This window comes from Mustela lutreola, chromosome 16, assembly GCF_030435805.1.
Source record: "Mustela lutreola isolate mMusLut2 chromosome 16, mMusLut2.pri, whole genome shotgun sequence".
NCBI classification, from domain to species: Eukaryota; Metazoa; Chordata; class Mammalia; order Carnivora; family Mustelidae; genus Mustela; species Mustela lutreola.
Genome location: NC_081305.1, coordinates 59,685,470 through 59,699,974, shown reverse-complemented (window position 1 = coordinate 59,699,974; position 14,505 = coordinate 59,685,470). Strand labels below are relative to the sequence as shown.

At 50.8% G+C, this 14,505-nt stretch overlaps 1 protein-coding gene across 1 annotated transcript; it reads left to right on the top strand.

Annotated features, from left to right (window-relative positions):
- Positions 1 to 351: 351 nt before the first annotated feature.
- On the top strand, positions 352 to 5,552 carry LOC131818744 (phospholipase A2 inhibitor and Ly6/PLAUR domain-containing protein-like). Its single transcript, XM_059153399.1, has 5 exons — positions 352 to 531; positions 1,551 to 1,681; positions 2,743 to 2,844; positions 3,135 to 3,281; positions 5,335 to 5,552. The coding sequence occupies exons 2-5, from the start codon at positions 1,627 to 1,629 to the stop codon at positions 5,550 to 5,552; spliced, it is 522 nt and encodes a 173-aa protein (XP_059009382.1). The 5' UTR covers positions 352 to 531; positions 1,551 to 1,626.
- The last annotated feature ends 8,953 nt before the right edge of the window (positions 5,553 to 14,505 follow it).

Genomic DNA, 14,505 nt, shown 5'->3' with positions numbered 1-14,505 from the left:
CTCCCTACCAGAGCACCCCACGGCAAAGGCCACCCGCAGGATCCCCCCCTCCTTTAGGCGAAAGCTCCTTGGTTGTACCTGCTGATTGAGGGCTCCTCCCCTGGTGTCTGGGCAACCGGACAGGCCTGGACTGACCTTGGACAGGTCCTTTCTCTCGTTTAGGGTCACTCCTCCGAGCCAAGGGGAGAGGTCAGTGCCAGCTTTGCCCGGTGCCCTGCTGAGGGATGGTGAGAGCAGCTATCGTCCTCAGCATTCTGCATACATTGACCCATTTAATCCTTTGACATAGGTCCTCCTACTTTAGGTGTTGGACAAAGGAGGACACTGGGGCTCTGGTAGGTGACATGATTTGCCCAAGGCCACTGAGCTTGAAGTGGGCAGAACTGGAACTTGAACCTAGGCCATCTAGTACTAACGTGCTCATCTTCTTCTGGGTGGGCGTGTGGTTTCCTTAGAGCCTGAGTGTCACGATCATGAATCCTCCCAACACACGTAGCCGCCGCAGATCCAGCATTGGCGGTAGACCCCGAGGTATGCCAGTTTAGCGGTCCTCGCACTGAGGACCAAAACAAGGGAAGGGGTATCCTTAGAGTTACACCTCCAAGGAGAGGCAAGTGGGGAGTCAAAGCAGTGAAGGGGTGACTCTGATGGAGATCAAGTCCTGGGGCTCCTCATGGGGTGCTTGAGATCAACCTCATTCCCACTGAACAGATGAGCAAATCAAGGCTGCCCAGTCTGAGGCAGGGACAGGAGAGGAATGCCGGCCTCCTCTGGCTGGGGCAGGCCATTTTCCAAGTAAAGGTAGGGGGCTGTCTTCCCTCTTCCTTCGAGGTGAAGCCAGGCAGTCAAGTTTGAGAGGCCTGGGTTCACATCCTGGTTATGCCACTGTCCTCACTTTGTGGCTTTGGAGTTGGGCCTTCCTGACTCTGATACTTGGTTTCCTTCCCTATACAACTGGGGGGTGGTGGGGGGAAGTTCAGGGCTCATTTCAACTGTACCAGCTGTTAAAATACTGAAATACCTCCAGATCTGGTTGGTAAAAATCTGTTATCCTGAGACCCTGAATGCCCCCCCCCCACGCCTTGGCCTATCTGGGCCCTCCTGTGGACACCCCCATGTTCCAGCAACTCAAAATTAAACGCCAGGTCAGTAGAGACCACCAGGCCACCGCTCCAGCAGTCGGCCAAAGCTGTTACTGCCACAGCCTGTTCTGATGGACAGCTAATATTTGGGAATACTGTCTTGCTTCTGGGAAGAAGGGTAACGGCTTGTAGGACTGTGGTAAGAATTCAGTGGGTTAACATCTCTCTGGAATGACCAGGAATGACTCTCTGAATGACTTGTTAATAATAGGAATAACAATAACAGCACACCCATCTGTCTTTCTTTGACCTCAGGAGCAGTTCAGTCTTCTCCCGTGTGCCTCTCAGGACTCAGTTTCCCCATCCCCATGCTCCCTAAGCCCCTGCCCCCGGCCCAAGTGTCCCAGGGGCCAGGAGGGCAGGTGGGGCCACTATCTCCCTAGGCTGTTTGCTCTCTCTGTCTCCCAGGGCTGCTACCCTAGCCAGAGCCCTTGAATAAAAGGCCAGGTCACCTGTGTCCTGCTTCCTCCCTCCGGCCGGGATCATGCTTCCACTCCTCACTGCTCTGGCGCTCTGGGGGACGCTGGCCACCCCAGCAGGTCGGCACGATGTGTGTGGTCCCTGAGAGCAAGTGAGAGCCATGAGAGACAGTCCAGGTTCACATGTGTGAATCTAGCTTCAGAGTCTGAGGTTCAGCCCCCTCCCCCCTTGGCTTTTTGTCTAGCAGAGGCAGTTGAACTGGGCTTGAGACCATGGTTTGGGAGTCAGGCTACCAGGGTTCAAATCTTGGCTCCTCTGCTTCTTCACTGTGTGACCTTAAGCAAGTCAAGGAACATCTCTGTGCTTCTATTTTCCCATCTGTGAAATAAGGGTGATGATCCCCCTGCCTCAAAGCCCTGTTGGGGAGGGGAAAAAAAAGCTATGAGGGCATCCATGGAATTAGTGTGTTTGAAGAGCTTTTTTAAGAGCTTAGAATAGTATCAGGCCATACATAGCCCTGTCCAAAGGGACTCTTACTACGAGCGGAGAGCAGTTACCGTTCCTTACTTTGCCTAGCTGCCTCCCACTTTGGTTCTAGTTCTGCCTCCATTGGCCCAGGCTGGGGATCAAGTGGCCTGGCACTTAGCCAGGATCTCACTGCGTGACCTTGAGGGAGACTCTGAGCCCACCTGCTTTCAGTTTCCTGGTCGTATTTTCATCCATAAGCGGCAGGTGTATGAGATGAGGTTCGCTGTTTTCAAATCACGCGTCTTCGAGCCTCGAGGTTTCTCGGAAGAGCCCTTACATGCCTCTCTGCAGGTCAACAAGAAGGCTGCCCGGTCGGATGCAGTTCCTCCCAGCTTAGCCCAATAGGCACATTCCATTTTTATACGTTCAACTCCAGGCTTGTGAGGGAGATCCCCTGGTGAGAAGTGGTAGATAGGCTGGGATCACCCCCCCATCCCCTCCCCCACTCCAGCTTAGAGATGCTGATCCCTGGCTCTGAACTTTGCCCATCTGGAACAAAGGTCACACACTTCTGGGAAGTTGCCCTCCCACCCCAGCCCTTAGTCCTAGTCTTGAAAATTGTGTGTGTGTATGTGTGTGTGTGTGTCTCTCTCTCTCTCTCTCTCTCTCTCTCCTTAAACCACAGGCTCTGATCATACCTCTCTCCCCACAGGGACGTCCAAGGCATGTCCAGCTTGCTCTCTGCTGGGAAACTGTACCGAGAGAACCTGTCCTGCTGCCAAGGAAGCCTGCTTGTTCAGCCAGATGCAGCTGGGTGGGGGTGTCAGATGGGGACTGGGTGGAGGACCAACAAAGTGGGTGGGCAGGGGTTGGGGCAGGGGAGGCATGGAAGAACCACCCTGGGACTAGAGGTTGCAGGAATTGCCTCATAGCTCAGTTTGGGGCCACTGGGGTGGGGCTGGAGCTGTGGGGCTCCAGCTGCGGGGGCTTCCATGCCAGCTGAGGTCCCTGATCGACCTCTGGGGACTGCCACAGATGGGTCTGTGGTCTGGGGTCGGGAGAGGCAAGAATCTCTAATCTCTCCGCCTCAATGTCGACCCCCAGAAAATGGGACTGTCATCAAGAATGGGTCATGTGTCATCCCTGGGGAATGCCGAGAAGGTGTCTACTCCCTGACCTATGGCCCCCACTGGAGTCTCTGGGTCAGCACAGCGTGTTGTGAGATCACCTGCAAAGGGGCCACACGACAAGGTTTGTTGGCAGGCCTTGGGAGGCACACCCCCAGGTAGAGTGTTGTGGGAACTTGGCCTCAGTTTCCAGCTCTGCCTGGCTGACCAGGGCAAGGAGAACCTCATTATTCTCAGCTGGAAAATGGGTATGACTTGAGCTTTTCAGGGGGTGCCTCCCAGCATAAGGCTAGCTGGTAGCAGGCACTGGAGAAATTATAGTTGTACTCACTGAGCTACTGGGAGGCTAGAGAGGAACCCCAAAGTTTTGTTTCTCCTTGGGAGAGGAGCTCCCCCGAGGGCTAGCCAAATGGAGCAAGCAATGTAGGACTGGCAGCAGGCCCAGTCTAGGGTAGGCCAGCGAGGCCCCAGGGTGCAAAATTTAAGGAGGCATTCACTTTCAGGCGCTGACTCTGCACTTGCATGACCTTGAGAGGGAGCGGCTCCTTGCTGGCCTCACTCCAGACCCAGCCCTGAGTGGCGATAAAGATCACTTTTTGCTGCTTGGTTATTTGTCTAAAGAAAGAATTTGTATTTGGCAGGTGTAGCAACAGGGGGAGACCCGAGTCAGCTCCACACTCGGGGCTCCTGGCCATCCTTTCAGCCAACCGGGATTTCCCTCCTCCTAAAAACTGTGCTGCTCATTAAATAAAACCACCAGTTCCAAGCTGAGAGGTTGGCATGCTGCGGGGTGTAGAAAATGCCGGTTATGATTGTAACTTCGTTAGACGAAATTTCTACGTATAAAGAAAGATCAAAGGGACTGTCTCGGAATACCCTGATGGAGAGTCTAGAGCAGCCGCTACCCAGGAGAAATGCAACATGTGCCATAGGCGAGGGGAAAGGTTTTCTGGTAGCCACATTACAAAGTACGAAGAAACAGGTGAAATTGACTTTGATAATGTATTTTATTTACGGTAATACGGCTAAAACATTCTTTTGACCTGTATGTAATCAATATAAAATTAAGAACGAGATATTTTATTGTTTCAAACTAAGCCTCTGAAATCTCGGGTGTATTTTATGCTCGCAGCACATTCCGAAGGGAACCCACCACATGTCTGTCTTTCTTTTCTTTTCTCTTTTTAAAGATTTGTTTATTTGAGAGAACGAGAACACAGGGGCAGAGGGAGAGGGAGATAGAGAGTCTCCAGCAGACTCCCTCTTGAGTGCAGAGCCCCACGCAGGGCTCGATCCCATGACCCCGAGATTATGACCTGACCTGAAGTTGAGAGTCAGACGCTTCATTGACTGAGCCACGCAGGTGCCCCTCTTTAGTCAACTTTTCTGTTTGCCAATATTACCATATAAACCCACATGAAAATGATTGGTGGCTTAGTTTTGACTCCGGAGAAATATGCTTAAGCAGTTTTCTCTTAAACATTTCAGATATCTAAGAAAGTTCTGGAATTGATCAGGTGGTGGAGAGCCTACAGGCCACAGCCCTGCTCTTTGGCGGAACACCACAATGTCTTAAAACCTAAAATAACATGATCGCTTTTTCATGGCTTTTGGAATTCAGTGTGTTCAAGGGAGGGCTTTTTTTTTTTAAAGATTTTATTTATTTATTTGACAGAGAGCGAGAGCAGGAACACAAGCAGGGGCAGTGGGAGATGGAGAAGCAGGCTTCCCATTGAGCAGGGAGCCCAATGCGGGGCTTGATCCCAGGACCCTGGGATCATGACCTTAGCTGACGGCAGATGCCTAATGACTGAGCCACCCAGGCACCCCTAAGGGAGGGCTTTTGTCATTGTGGTCAGTGCTGTGTCTCCAGAACAGGGCCTGGCACACAGTCGGTGCTCAATAAATGTTTGTGGAATGAATAAAAGAACCTACAGGATCCAGCCCGAAGGTTCATTTAGGACAAATGACCAGTGTGGGGCAGCCACACCTTCACCTCTGTTTGCTGAGACTATGTCTTCGGGGGTGGAAGGAAGTGACTGAGACCAGACTGGTCTGACTTTGGAGGAAAATGCTCTGGACTGTGGTGGGGGTGGTGGTGAGAACAGAGGGCTGTGGGGTTGGGGGGGGATGTTTCTTAGCCTTCATCCCACCCTGACCACACTCCCCCCCACCAGATGTGGCGCCTGAGGCCCCGCTCAACGGAGTGAAATGTCACTACTGTTTCGGGGATGAGTCAGCCTCATGCGAGTCTCGTTTGGTCATGAACTGCACCGGTGATCAGACCATCTGTGTCACCCTCAATGGGACGTGGAATGGAGGTAAGGGTTCCTTCCCTTCAGGAGATACCTGGGGAGGCAGGCCTCCCTCCCACCTGCATGAATTAGAGGAATAAGTGTTGAGGTCCATTTACACATGCATTCTGGTTACCTACTGCTGTTTCACAAATCACTCAGAAATGTAGCGACTTAAAATAATGGTCACTGTTTTATTTGCTCTTCCAGTTTCTGTGGGGTGGGAATTGTGGAAGAGCTCAGCTGGATAGTTCTGAGGGTCTTATGGGATCCCGGGCAGAAGGTGGCCGGAGCTGAAACGCAGGGCCCAGAGCGACTAGGGGCTCGCTGAGCATCTCACACCTGTAGACTCTGGGCCTTTCCAGTGTGCTTTCTCCGCACTGGGTAGACTAGGCTTCCCCACATCATGCCTCAGAAGTCCCATAATGTCATTTTACAGTGGTTGACACTGCCACAGAAGTCCATCTGGCTTCAAGGGGAGGAAGTGTAGACCCTCACCTCTTCGTGTACCAAAGAGTTTGCCGGTGTGTTTTAAAATCACCATTATGTGTTTGCAAATGGTTGGAACAGAGGCTGTTTGAGTGAAAGGCTTGAACTAGGACCACACTGACCAGAGGAGAGACTATTAAACCAACAAAGTGAAAGGGAGAAGTCTGGGGTTCTGCTTCTGGGAGAGTGGATCCCCTGCAGGGTCTTCCTGCTACAAACAGTGGCATACAGGGAAGGGGTGAGGTTGGGGGTGGGGAGACATAGGTGGTGGGAGTAGTCTGCTGTGGGGGAGAAGTATTTTATCACTGCCGTGATATGCTGAAAAATGCTGGAATATGGTGATTAAAAGAAGAAGATTGACATTTAGTCATTATTATTTTTAAAAATTTTTATTTATTTGACAGAGAGAGCAAGAGAGGGAACACAAGCAGGGGGAGTGGGAGAAGGACAAGCAGGCTTCCTGCTAAGCAGGGGGCCTGATGTAGGACTTGATCCCAGGACCCTGGGATCATGACCTGAGCCAAAGGCAGATACTTAATGACTGAGTCACCCAGGTGCCCATATTATTATTATTAAAGTAAGCTCTACGCCCAATGGGGGACCTAAACTCAGGACCCGAAGATCAAGAGTCCTATGCTGTACTGCCTGAACCAGCCAGGTGCCACTAGTCAGATTTATTGTTGTTTTTAACTGCTTCACAGAGAGTACACCTCCTTAGAGCCTGCTCCCATTCCTGTCCCCCTTGGTAAGCCGCTGTTTACAGATGAAGTAGGTGTTATACAAAAATATTTTTCCATGCATTTGGGGGCATATAGGAAGTTAGGGGAATTTCCAAGTGTCCCCAAACAAGGTAAAAATATGAGCAGAAACCAGAACAAGAACAGTAAGCAAACACAAAAAGCACAGTAGCCCTGGGAATAAATGCTGGCCACATGCTACTTTGGGTGACTAGGTCTGGGCTCCAAGGCATGGCTGGGGAGCTGACTCTTAGAGTCCTGCCTAAGCCAGGGACCTTGGAAGGTGACTGAAATGATCCCTGGTTGGTGGTACCATTTAGTTCACAGTATAAACAAAGACAAATCCTTTCAAGTGAAAAGCCCCTGGGAGCACCCACCCCCCAAGATCAACATCAACCAAATATGAGCTCACAAGTCAGAGCTCTTGAAATGCACAAGGGAACAAGTCACCATGAGTGAGACCAGAAGCAACAAACAAGAGATGTGGACTCAGAAGGAGGTCAGCTCTTGTAATTATCAGATGCAGAACATAACTATATGCGACATATTTGAAGGAATAAAATTAGAATCGCAAAAATGAGCTGACATCAAGAGATTTTAAGAAATGACCAGGCATGGGATGCCTGGGGGGGCTCAGTCCGTTAAGTACCTGCCTTCAGCTCGGGTCACGATCCCAGGGTCCTGAGATCAAGTCCCACACTGGGCTCCTTGCTCAGCGGGGAGCCTGCTTCTCCCTCTGCCTGTTGCTCCCCCTGCTTATGCTCTCTCTCTCTGACAAATAAATAAAATCCTGAAAAAAAATGACTAGGCAGATTTGGAAACAAATCATACAGAACTATCGAGACAGATGGGAATTTTCAAAGAAAGTCTGAAAATCAAGGTGGGAAGGCTCTGGTTCTGAGTCTCCCCTTGCAACTTCCCCCTGTTTCTGCAGGGGTCCCCAAATCTTGAAGGGCTGTGCTACCCCAAATGTGTGCCACCTACAAGTGAATACGATGCTGGGCCCGGAAGCATCTGGATTTCATCTCACCAGCAAGCCTGAATGCGACTATGTGGCCACTCCCAGCCCACCAGGTGCCTTGAACCCTAAATTCCTCCGTTTCTACCTTCTCTGCCCTTTCCAATCCTGTGTGTTTCCAGGGAATCCACCCGCCCCCCCCCAACCAATATGCCCTCAGAAAGCACAGTTACTCATATACAGCGTGCCCGAATGCATGGTTGCACAAACACACACACACTACTTAGCACATCTAGAAGCAGAAAATCATGCTGGCACATCCACACACCCACAGACATCTACATCTATGTCCCGGTGCCCAAAACATACCGACAGAGAAGCACACGTTTCTAAACATGAGCATCCTGTCATGTAAGTGAGATTAGAGGCACAACTCTGTTTAAACAAGAAATCTTGTGGTCTTTTTTCTTTCCTTCACTTCCTTGTTTGTGAGAGAAGACAGATTTGCCAACCGTCTTTACTCGGCTTAGCAAAGAACACGGACAGTTAGTTTTGTCTTCCAGAAAAGAGAGATGCTAATTGAGATTGTGTTTACCAGGGCAACAGTTTTTTAAGTGAGACAACTCAGCAGAATCAACAGACGTTTCAGAGGTAAGAAAGGCAATTTTCGAAGCTGGAGAGAGCAGCATTCCCTCAGCTCTGGGGTTGTGGGAGCCTCTTTTGTTAAAAACCGCACCGCGAAGTCAGATCTGCGATGCAGAGGAGAATCCCTTCTCCCCTTGGCTTCCTCTGATTACCAGCTGTTGGAGTTTTGCTTTTAAAAAGTAAACAGTGGGTTAAATTAATGATTACAATGAAGAGGGAAAAAAAAAAAAAAAAACAACCAGTGGACCCAGGAGCTCAAAATTTACACTATGACAGGAGAAGGGACAAAACAGGGTAACTAACAACCAGAAGACAGGATATGGAATTTTTCCATATATGGTCCCTATGGGCTTGCAACACAGCCAGGCGGGGACTCTCTGTTGTCAGGTCCATGCACACAGACAGGTACAAGCACACAAACATATAAAAGTACAAAATATACACATGCTGAAACACTGTAGCAACATCTGTGGAGACATTCGCATCTGTACTCCGACATCTGTATCCAAGCACCCTAAACCTTGCCGGGAACCCAGACACAGCCAGATGCAGAAACACGTTCAGACCCCCCAAAACCAGCCTTACGTATATCCCCGTAAAGAGGTGCTCTGTTCACACAGGGAGGCACCCAGACTCCTCACACAGGGGCCCACAGAGCCGCAAGTGAACATCCCCACCCTGCCGCAGACAGTTCCAGAACACACAAGAGACACACAATCACGTGTGCACTCAGGGAAGCGGGTGTGTGTGCTTGTGTGTGCAAACTGCCTCATAACAGATGCGCACACACGCAGCATATTTATATCCATGTGCCCAGAATGTACACACACACATGCACACGCGCACACACACATGTCATTCTCCAGTGGGCTTATCTTCCTCTTTCCCTAGGTCCCCCTGCAGCTGCGACTCTGACCAAGGATGAGGTCACCACCTGTTTCACCTGCTTGAGCCTCAATAGTTGTGAAACTCTCCTCTGCCCAGCGGACAGACAGTACTGCCTTCAGACTGCGGGCATCCTGAATGAGTGTCCCTGGAGACGGGCTTGGCAGCAGGGCCCAAGGCACACCAAGACCTCTCATTGCCTCCCACTCCCCACCCCCCCAGACTCCCACCCTGCCCAGTATTTGCTGCCCTGACTCCAGCCACAGAGGCCAGTGGCAGGGGAGCCTGTGAGTTTAAAATCTGACCAGCACTGCTGTTGTTGTTTATGACTGAAGAACAAATCAGCCCAAGACCTAGAGGCCTAACCAGTTACAAAAGAACTAATCCCATACCATATGACTCCTCTTATCTGAGAAGCCTAGGGTAGTCAAAGTAACAGAATGGTGGGAGTTTCCATTTTACAAAATGAAAAATTTCGGGAGATGTGTTGCATAACAATGTAAATACAGTTAACACTTAAAAAGGCCTAAGAGGATAAATTTTATTCTGTGTGGGGGTGGGGTTTTTTGGTGGGAGGGCCACAATGAAAAAAAAAATACCTTGTGGCTCAAAAAACTGATTTATTGTTCTCCCTGTTCTGTGGGTTGATGAGGTTCAGCATTCCACCGAGAACCTGAGTGGAGCTGGAACGCTCAGTCCAGCCTCTCACCTTGCGGGGTCTCTGTGCCTGTGGTTGGTCATCGGTCAGTAGCCTCGCTGAGCTGCCTTAGAGTGTGGTGGCTGGTTCCAAGAAGGAAGAGGTGGGAAGCATGGGCTTCTTAAGAGAGAAGCCTAGAACTGGCCCCATGTCATTCTGGCCGCAGTCTCTTGATGAGAGCAAGTCACAAGGCTGGCTCAGATTTGAGGGGTGAGGAAACAGATCCCACTTCTTGGTGGGGGAGTGAGTGGTAGGGTAAGATACAGAAAAGCATGGGGCATGGGAGATACGGTTGCAGCTATCTTGGTATTTAGGAAAACATTCTGGGCAAGGAGGCCCCTGTCAGTCTGCCCCATAAAGAAAAAAACTGGACTCTTCTGTAAACGGGAAGGGGGCGTTGAACTGGAAACTGGCTCTTCTCTGTCTTCTAGCAACATGAGTCAGCATAGTAGGGAGAGTGTACCAGGCTCAGTGGTGGGCATTTCTGGGATCCTTCAGAAATTTCTGGCTGAGGCCTTGAGGTACTCTTAGATAGGTCAAGAGACATCACAGGTACAAAGCCACCCTGTTTGTTGGATCCCTGGCGGGAGAAGACAAAGGAAGGTGTTTTGTGTCTTGATGAACAGTGATAGGCTTCAAGCGTTTTAGGGGGAATCTTAAGCAAAGTGAGAGGGTTTTGGGGGGTTTCTAGTTAGGGGCTGGCTCACGATCACCTTTACTCACCTGTGGATTGACTTCCACATCTCTCCAGCCTCAAGGAAAGGTGACTCTGTTGTCTGGAGAAGTGGCTCCTGCGTGGCCTCCAAGGACTGCAAATTTGGCAGCTCTGTCTCTGCCTTCACCTACAGTGTTGACTTTGGCTTCTGGATCAACTCCACCTGTTGCCAAGGCAACTGCCAAGAACTCACTCCTCTCGGTACGCCGTCACCAGAAAGCCGTCACGAGTGGCCAAGGGTGGTGGTGGGGTGATTTTGGAGGAGATTTTGCCCCGAGTTGAGGAAGGCAGGCTGGCAGGAGCATCCCCATTCCCCAGCCAGGCTGCCTGAAGGCACCCTGACCCCAGCTATGTGGAAAATCCCAAGAAGGTCCTCCCCCTGTGGGAGAGTCTGTGAGTACAAGGAGGCCCTGGAGGTTCTGAGAGTCCTCCTGGCTGACTGTCGCCCTCCCTTCTACAGAAGTTTTGCCAACCTCACACACCCTGAGTGAATTCCTGTGTCCTACATGTCCTGGCGGCCAGCCGGGGCCCTGCAATTCCTCCTTCTATATGCAGTGTCCCAGTGGGGAGACGGAGTGTGTCCAGCTGGACCTGGTGCTTGTAGAAGGTAATAGACGCGTGTGTGTGCATGTGTGTGTGCCTGTGTGTGTATGTGTGTACACGCACGTGTGTGCTTGAGAGTGAGCCTGAGCACGTCGGTTTTGGATTCGGGCATGCCAGAGTCGGGGGTCTCTAAGTCCATGAGACTTCTGGATGGGTACTGTCCAAAAGGAATAGAATGCAAGCCACATGTAGAATGTAAAGTTTACAGGGGTGCCTGGGTGGCTCAGCGGGTTAAAGCCTCTGCCTTCAGCTCAGGCCATGATCCCAGGGTCCTGGGATCGAGCTCTGCGTTGGGCTCTCTGCTCGGCGGGGAGCCTGCTTCCTGCTCTTTCTACCTCCTCTCTCTCTCTGCCTGCCTCTCTGCCTACTTGTGATTTCTGTCTGTCAAATAAATAAATAAAATCTTATAAAAAATAGAATGTAAAGTTTCCAAAGAGCCACATTAAAAAGTAAAAAGTAACAGATGAAATTAATTTTTTATTTAACCCAGTATATGCAACAGTTGTGATTTCAACATGCAGTCAGTATAAGAAAATCTAAGGGAGGGCTCTTACATTCATCTTTTTCCTGCTAAGCCTTTGGGATCTGGTGTGGATTTTACACACACAGCCCATTCCAGTTCAGACCAGCCACGTCTCTGGTGTGCAGTAGCAATAGGTGGCTAGTGGCTACTGTAGTGAAAATTCTAGAACAGGAACACCTGGGTGGCTCAGTCACTTAAGTGTCCAACTCTTGCTTGCGGCACAGGTCATGATCTCAGGGTTGTGGGATTGAACCCTGTGCTGGGAAGGAAGGCTGCTTGAGGATTTTCTCCTTCTCCTCCCCCCACCTCACTTGCACTCTCTCTCTCAAATAAATAAAAAAATCTAAAAAAAACAAAACAAAACAAAACAAAGAAAATTCTAGAACATAGTAAGTGCCGTGTATAGCACTTCAGTGAATCTGAGACCATCATGACCGCAAGGAAACATACTCTAGTTCAGGGCAAACAGAGACAAATACAGAGGGTGCTGTAAGGCTTTAAAAAAATTTTTTTAATGGAGAGGATCAAAGATTAATAAGAGTGAACACTTTAATAGCTGCCATGTGAATAAATCCCCTTCACCCAACCCCAGTAATTATGCACTCGTGGCCAGTGCAGTTTCATCTTCACCCCCACCCCACATTATTTTGAATGGAACCTCAGATACCATCTCTCTTGACTCCTACAGATTTCCATACATTTCGTTAAAATGTTTTGTTAAAAAACAAGCCCCAGTTACAGTGAGGTGTTCTTTGTTGGTAAAATAAGACTGGATTGCTTTCAAATCCCCCACCAAATCCCCAATAAACCAGTTACGTTGGGATAGTTATATACAAATGTATCACATCGTGCCATCTTCCGTCATAAATATGGCTCTGAGGAGGCAAAGGAAGGAGAAAACTGTTCGCCAAGTCCGTTGGAGGGGTGTGTGCAATCGAGTGGCCTCCGGGGTCATGAATACATTCAGTCATTAAAACATCCAGTATTATGAGCACTGAATACAAGTAAAAGAAAGCCTGCAACACACGTGTAAGATACAAAGAGTAACAATGGAAGACACGGAGGGACCAGGCCCCAGCCTGAGGATCCCAGCATCTTCTGGTGAGTTTTCCCGAAGGACAGGAGTCGGAGGCCTCCCTGGCCTCCAGGGCTGGCCCGCTCGCACATTTCCTGTTGGATGGGACAGTCTTGTCTTTTACGAAAACTTGGTGTCGGTGATGCTGGCACATCCCTGGGCTCTGTCCGACCTGGGGAGACAGGAGGACCCATGGGGCTGAAGAGAGTTGCAGGGAAATGGTCTTGGTCACAGGTCCCCTCAAACTGCAGGCATGGGGATGGGGGGACGTGGCGTGCAGTGGCAGGTACGCATGGGCACCGGAGACACCTGCCTGTGTGTGTCCTCATGCACATCCTCCCCTGCGTTTCCACAGGCGGCCAGAGCGTGAGCATGTACGGCTGCGGCTCCCAGGACCTGTGCGGTGCCCCCGCCACCGAAGGGCTGCTGGAGCTGCCCGGCCACTGGCTGGCCCTCCCTCCGCACTGCAGCACCAGCCAGCGGGCTGTCATGGCCTCCAAGTGCCACTCTGGCGTGCCATCCGGCCTCTGTCTTGCCCTGCCTGTGCTGCTGGTGGGCCTGGATGCCGTGACCCTGTCCTGAGCAGGCCTGGCCTACACCACCCTTGCCCCACATTCACTTAACCCTGCTTGTGTCCCACGTCGCTAGATGGCACCCTGGCTTCCCCCTACTTCCAGTATTTCTATGTCTGGAAGCTTCTGGTGAGAAATGTCAAAACCAGAGGGGGTGGGTAAGCCTCCTCCCTCGGACTAAGGGGTTCCCTAAGGCTAGTCCTCTTTCTTAACACCTGGGGCCCAAAGGCTATACCTCCTCCCTCAGACTAGGCTGTGCTTTCTCAGACCTTAGACTAGAGACAGCTCCCTGGGCCCCAAAGACTAAGCCTCCTTCCTCAAACTAGGAGGTACCCAACACCAGCTTACTCCCTCAGACTAGAGCTGTGTTTTCCTGAGGATTGGGAAGCAGCTGCTTCTGTCTCCCTCTTTAGGCTCTAGCAAAGTCTTGGGCAGCCAAGATAGAGTTTGGGACCAAATACACCCCCTTCCCAGGGTTCCCTTCCCAGGGTTTTAGAGCACCCCTTCCACCCCCACTACAGGCCCTCTTCTGTCTGGGCTCAGTCTCCCCGCTGTCACCAAATCTGAATGAATCAAATCCTACAATGCCAAGTGGATTGGGTTTCCTTCTTCTCCATCGCAGCCTCAAATGGGGCCCTGATTGTGGTCTGCTCTCTCCTCTGGGGATGTCGGGACCCGAGGGGACCTCCAGATGACGGTGTCTGGGAGCCAGAGTGGGCATGAGAGCAAATGCTCAGTCTGGAGTGAGTATCATTTTTGAGCCAGCATTGTACCCAAGGATTGAACCGAGAGGTAAAAATGGGGAACTCAGCACGAGGCGGGAGGCCAGGAACCACCTGCTTTCAGCCGAAAGTAATACAAAGTCCAACAAAAAGAACCGAAAGCAATCCCTCTGTGCTAATTGGACAAACGTTTATGGATCACGTGCTATGTGACAAACACAGTTCTAGACACCGAGGATACCTAGTAAAGAAAGTTCTCTGCTCGCGAGAGGGTTATGTTCTGGTTGGGGGTGGGGACAGATAATAAACAGCACAGGGAAGAGGAATGGGGAGGCCCCCAGAAGGGGTGTGTGATGAGGCTTCTGGAAGGAGACCTCTGAGTGAAGACCCAAAGGGGGTGAGGCAGAGACCATGCAGGTGTGTGGGGTGTTGA

Bases quoted from the DNA above. Each gene is read 5' to 3' on its own strand.
- LOC131818744 (XM_059153399.1), top strand. From the start codon at position 1,627: ATGCTTCCACTCCTCACTGCTCTGGCGCTCTGGGGGACGCTGGCCACC. The intron at 1,682-2,742 runs GTCGGCACGATG...CTCTCCCCACAG, and splicing joins GACGCTGGCCACCCCAGCAG to GGACGTCCAAGGCATGTCCA. The intron at 3,282-5,334 runs GTTTGTTGGCAG...CCCCCCCACCAG, and splicing joins CAAAGGGGCCACACGACAAG to ATGTGGCGCCTGAGGCCCCG.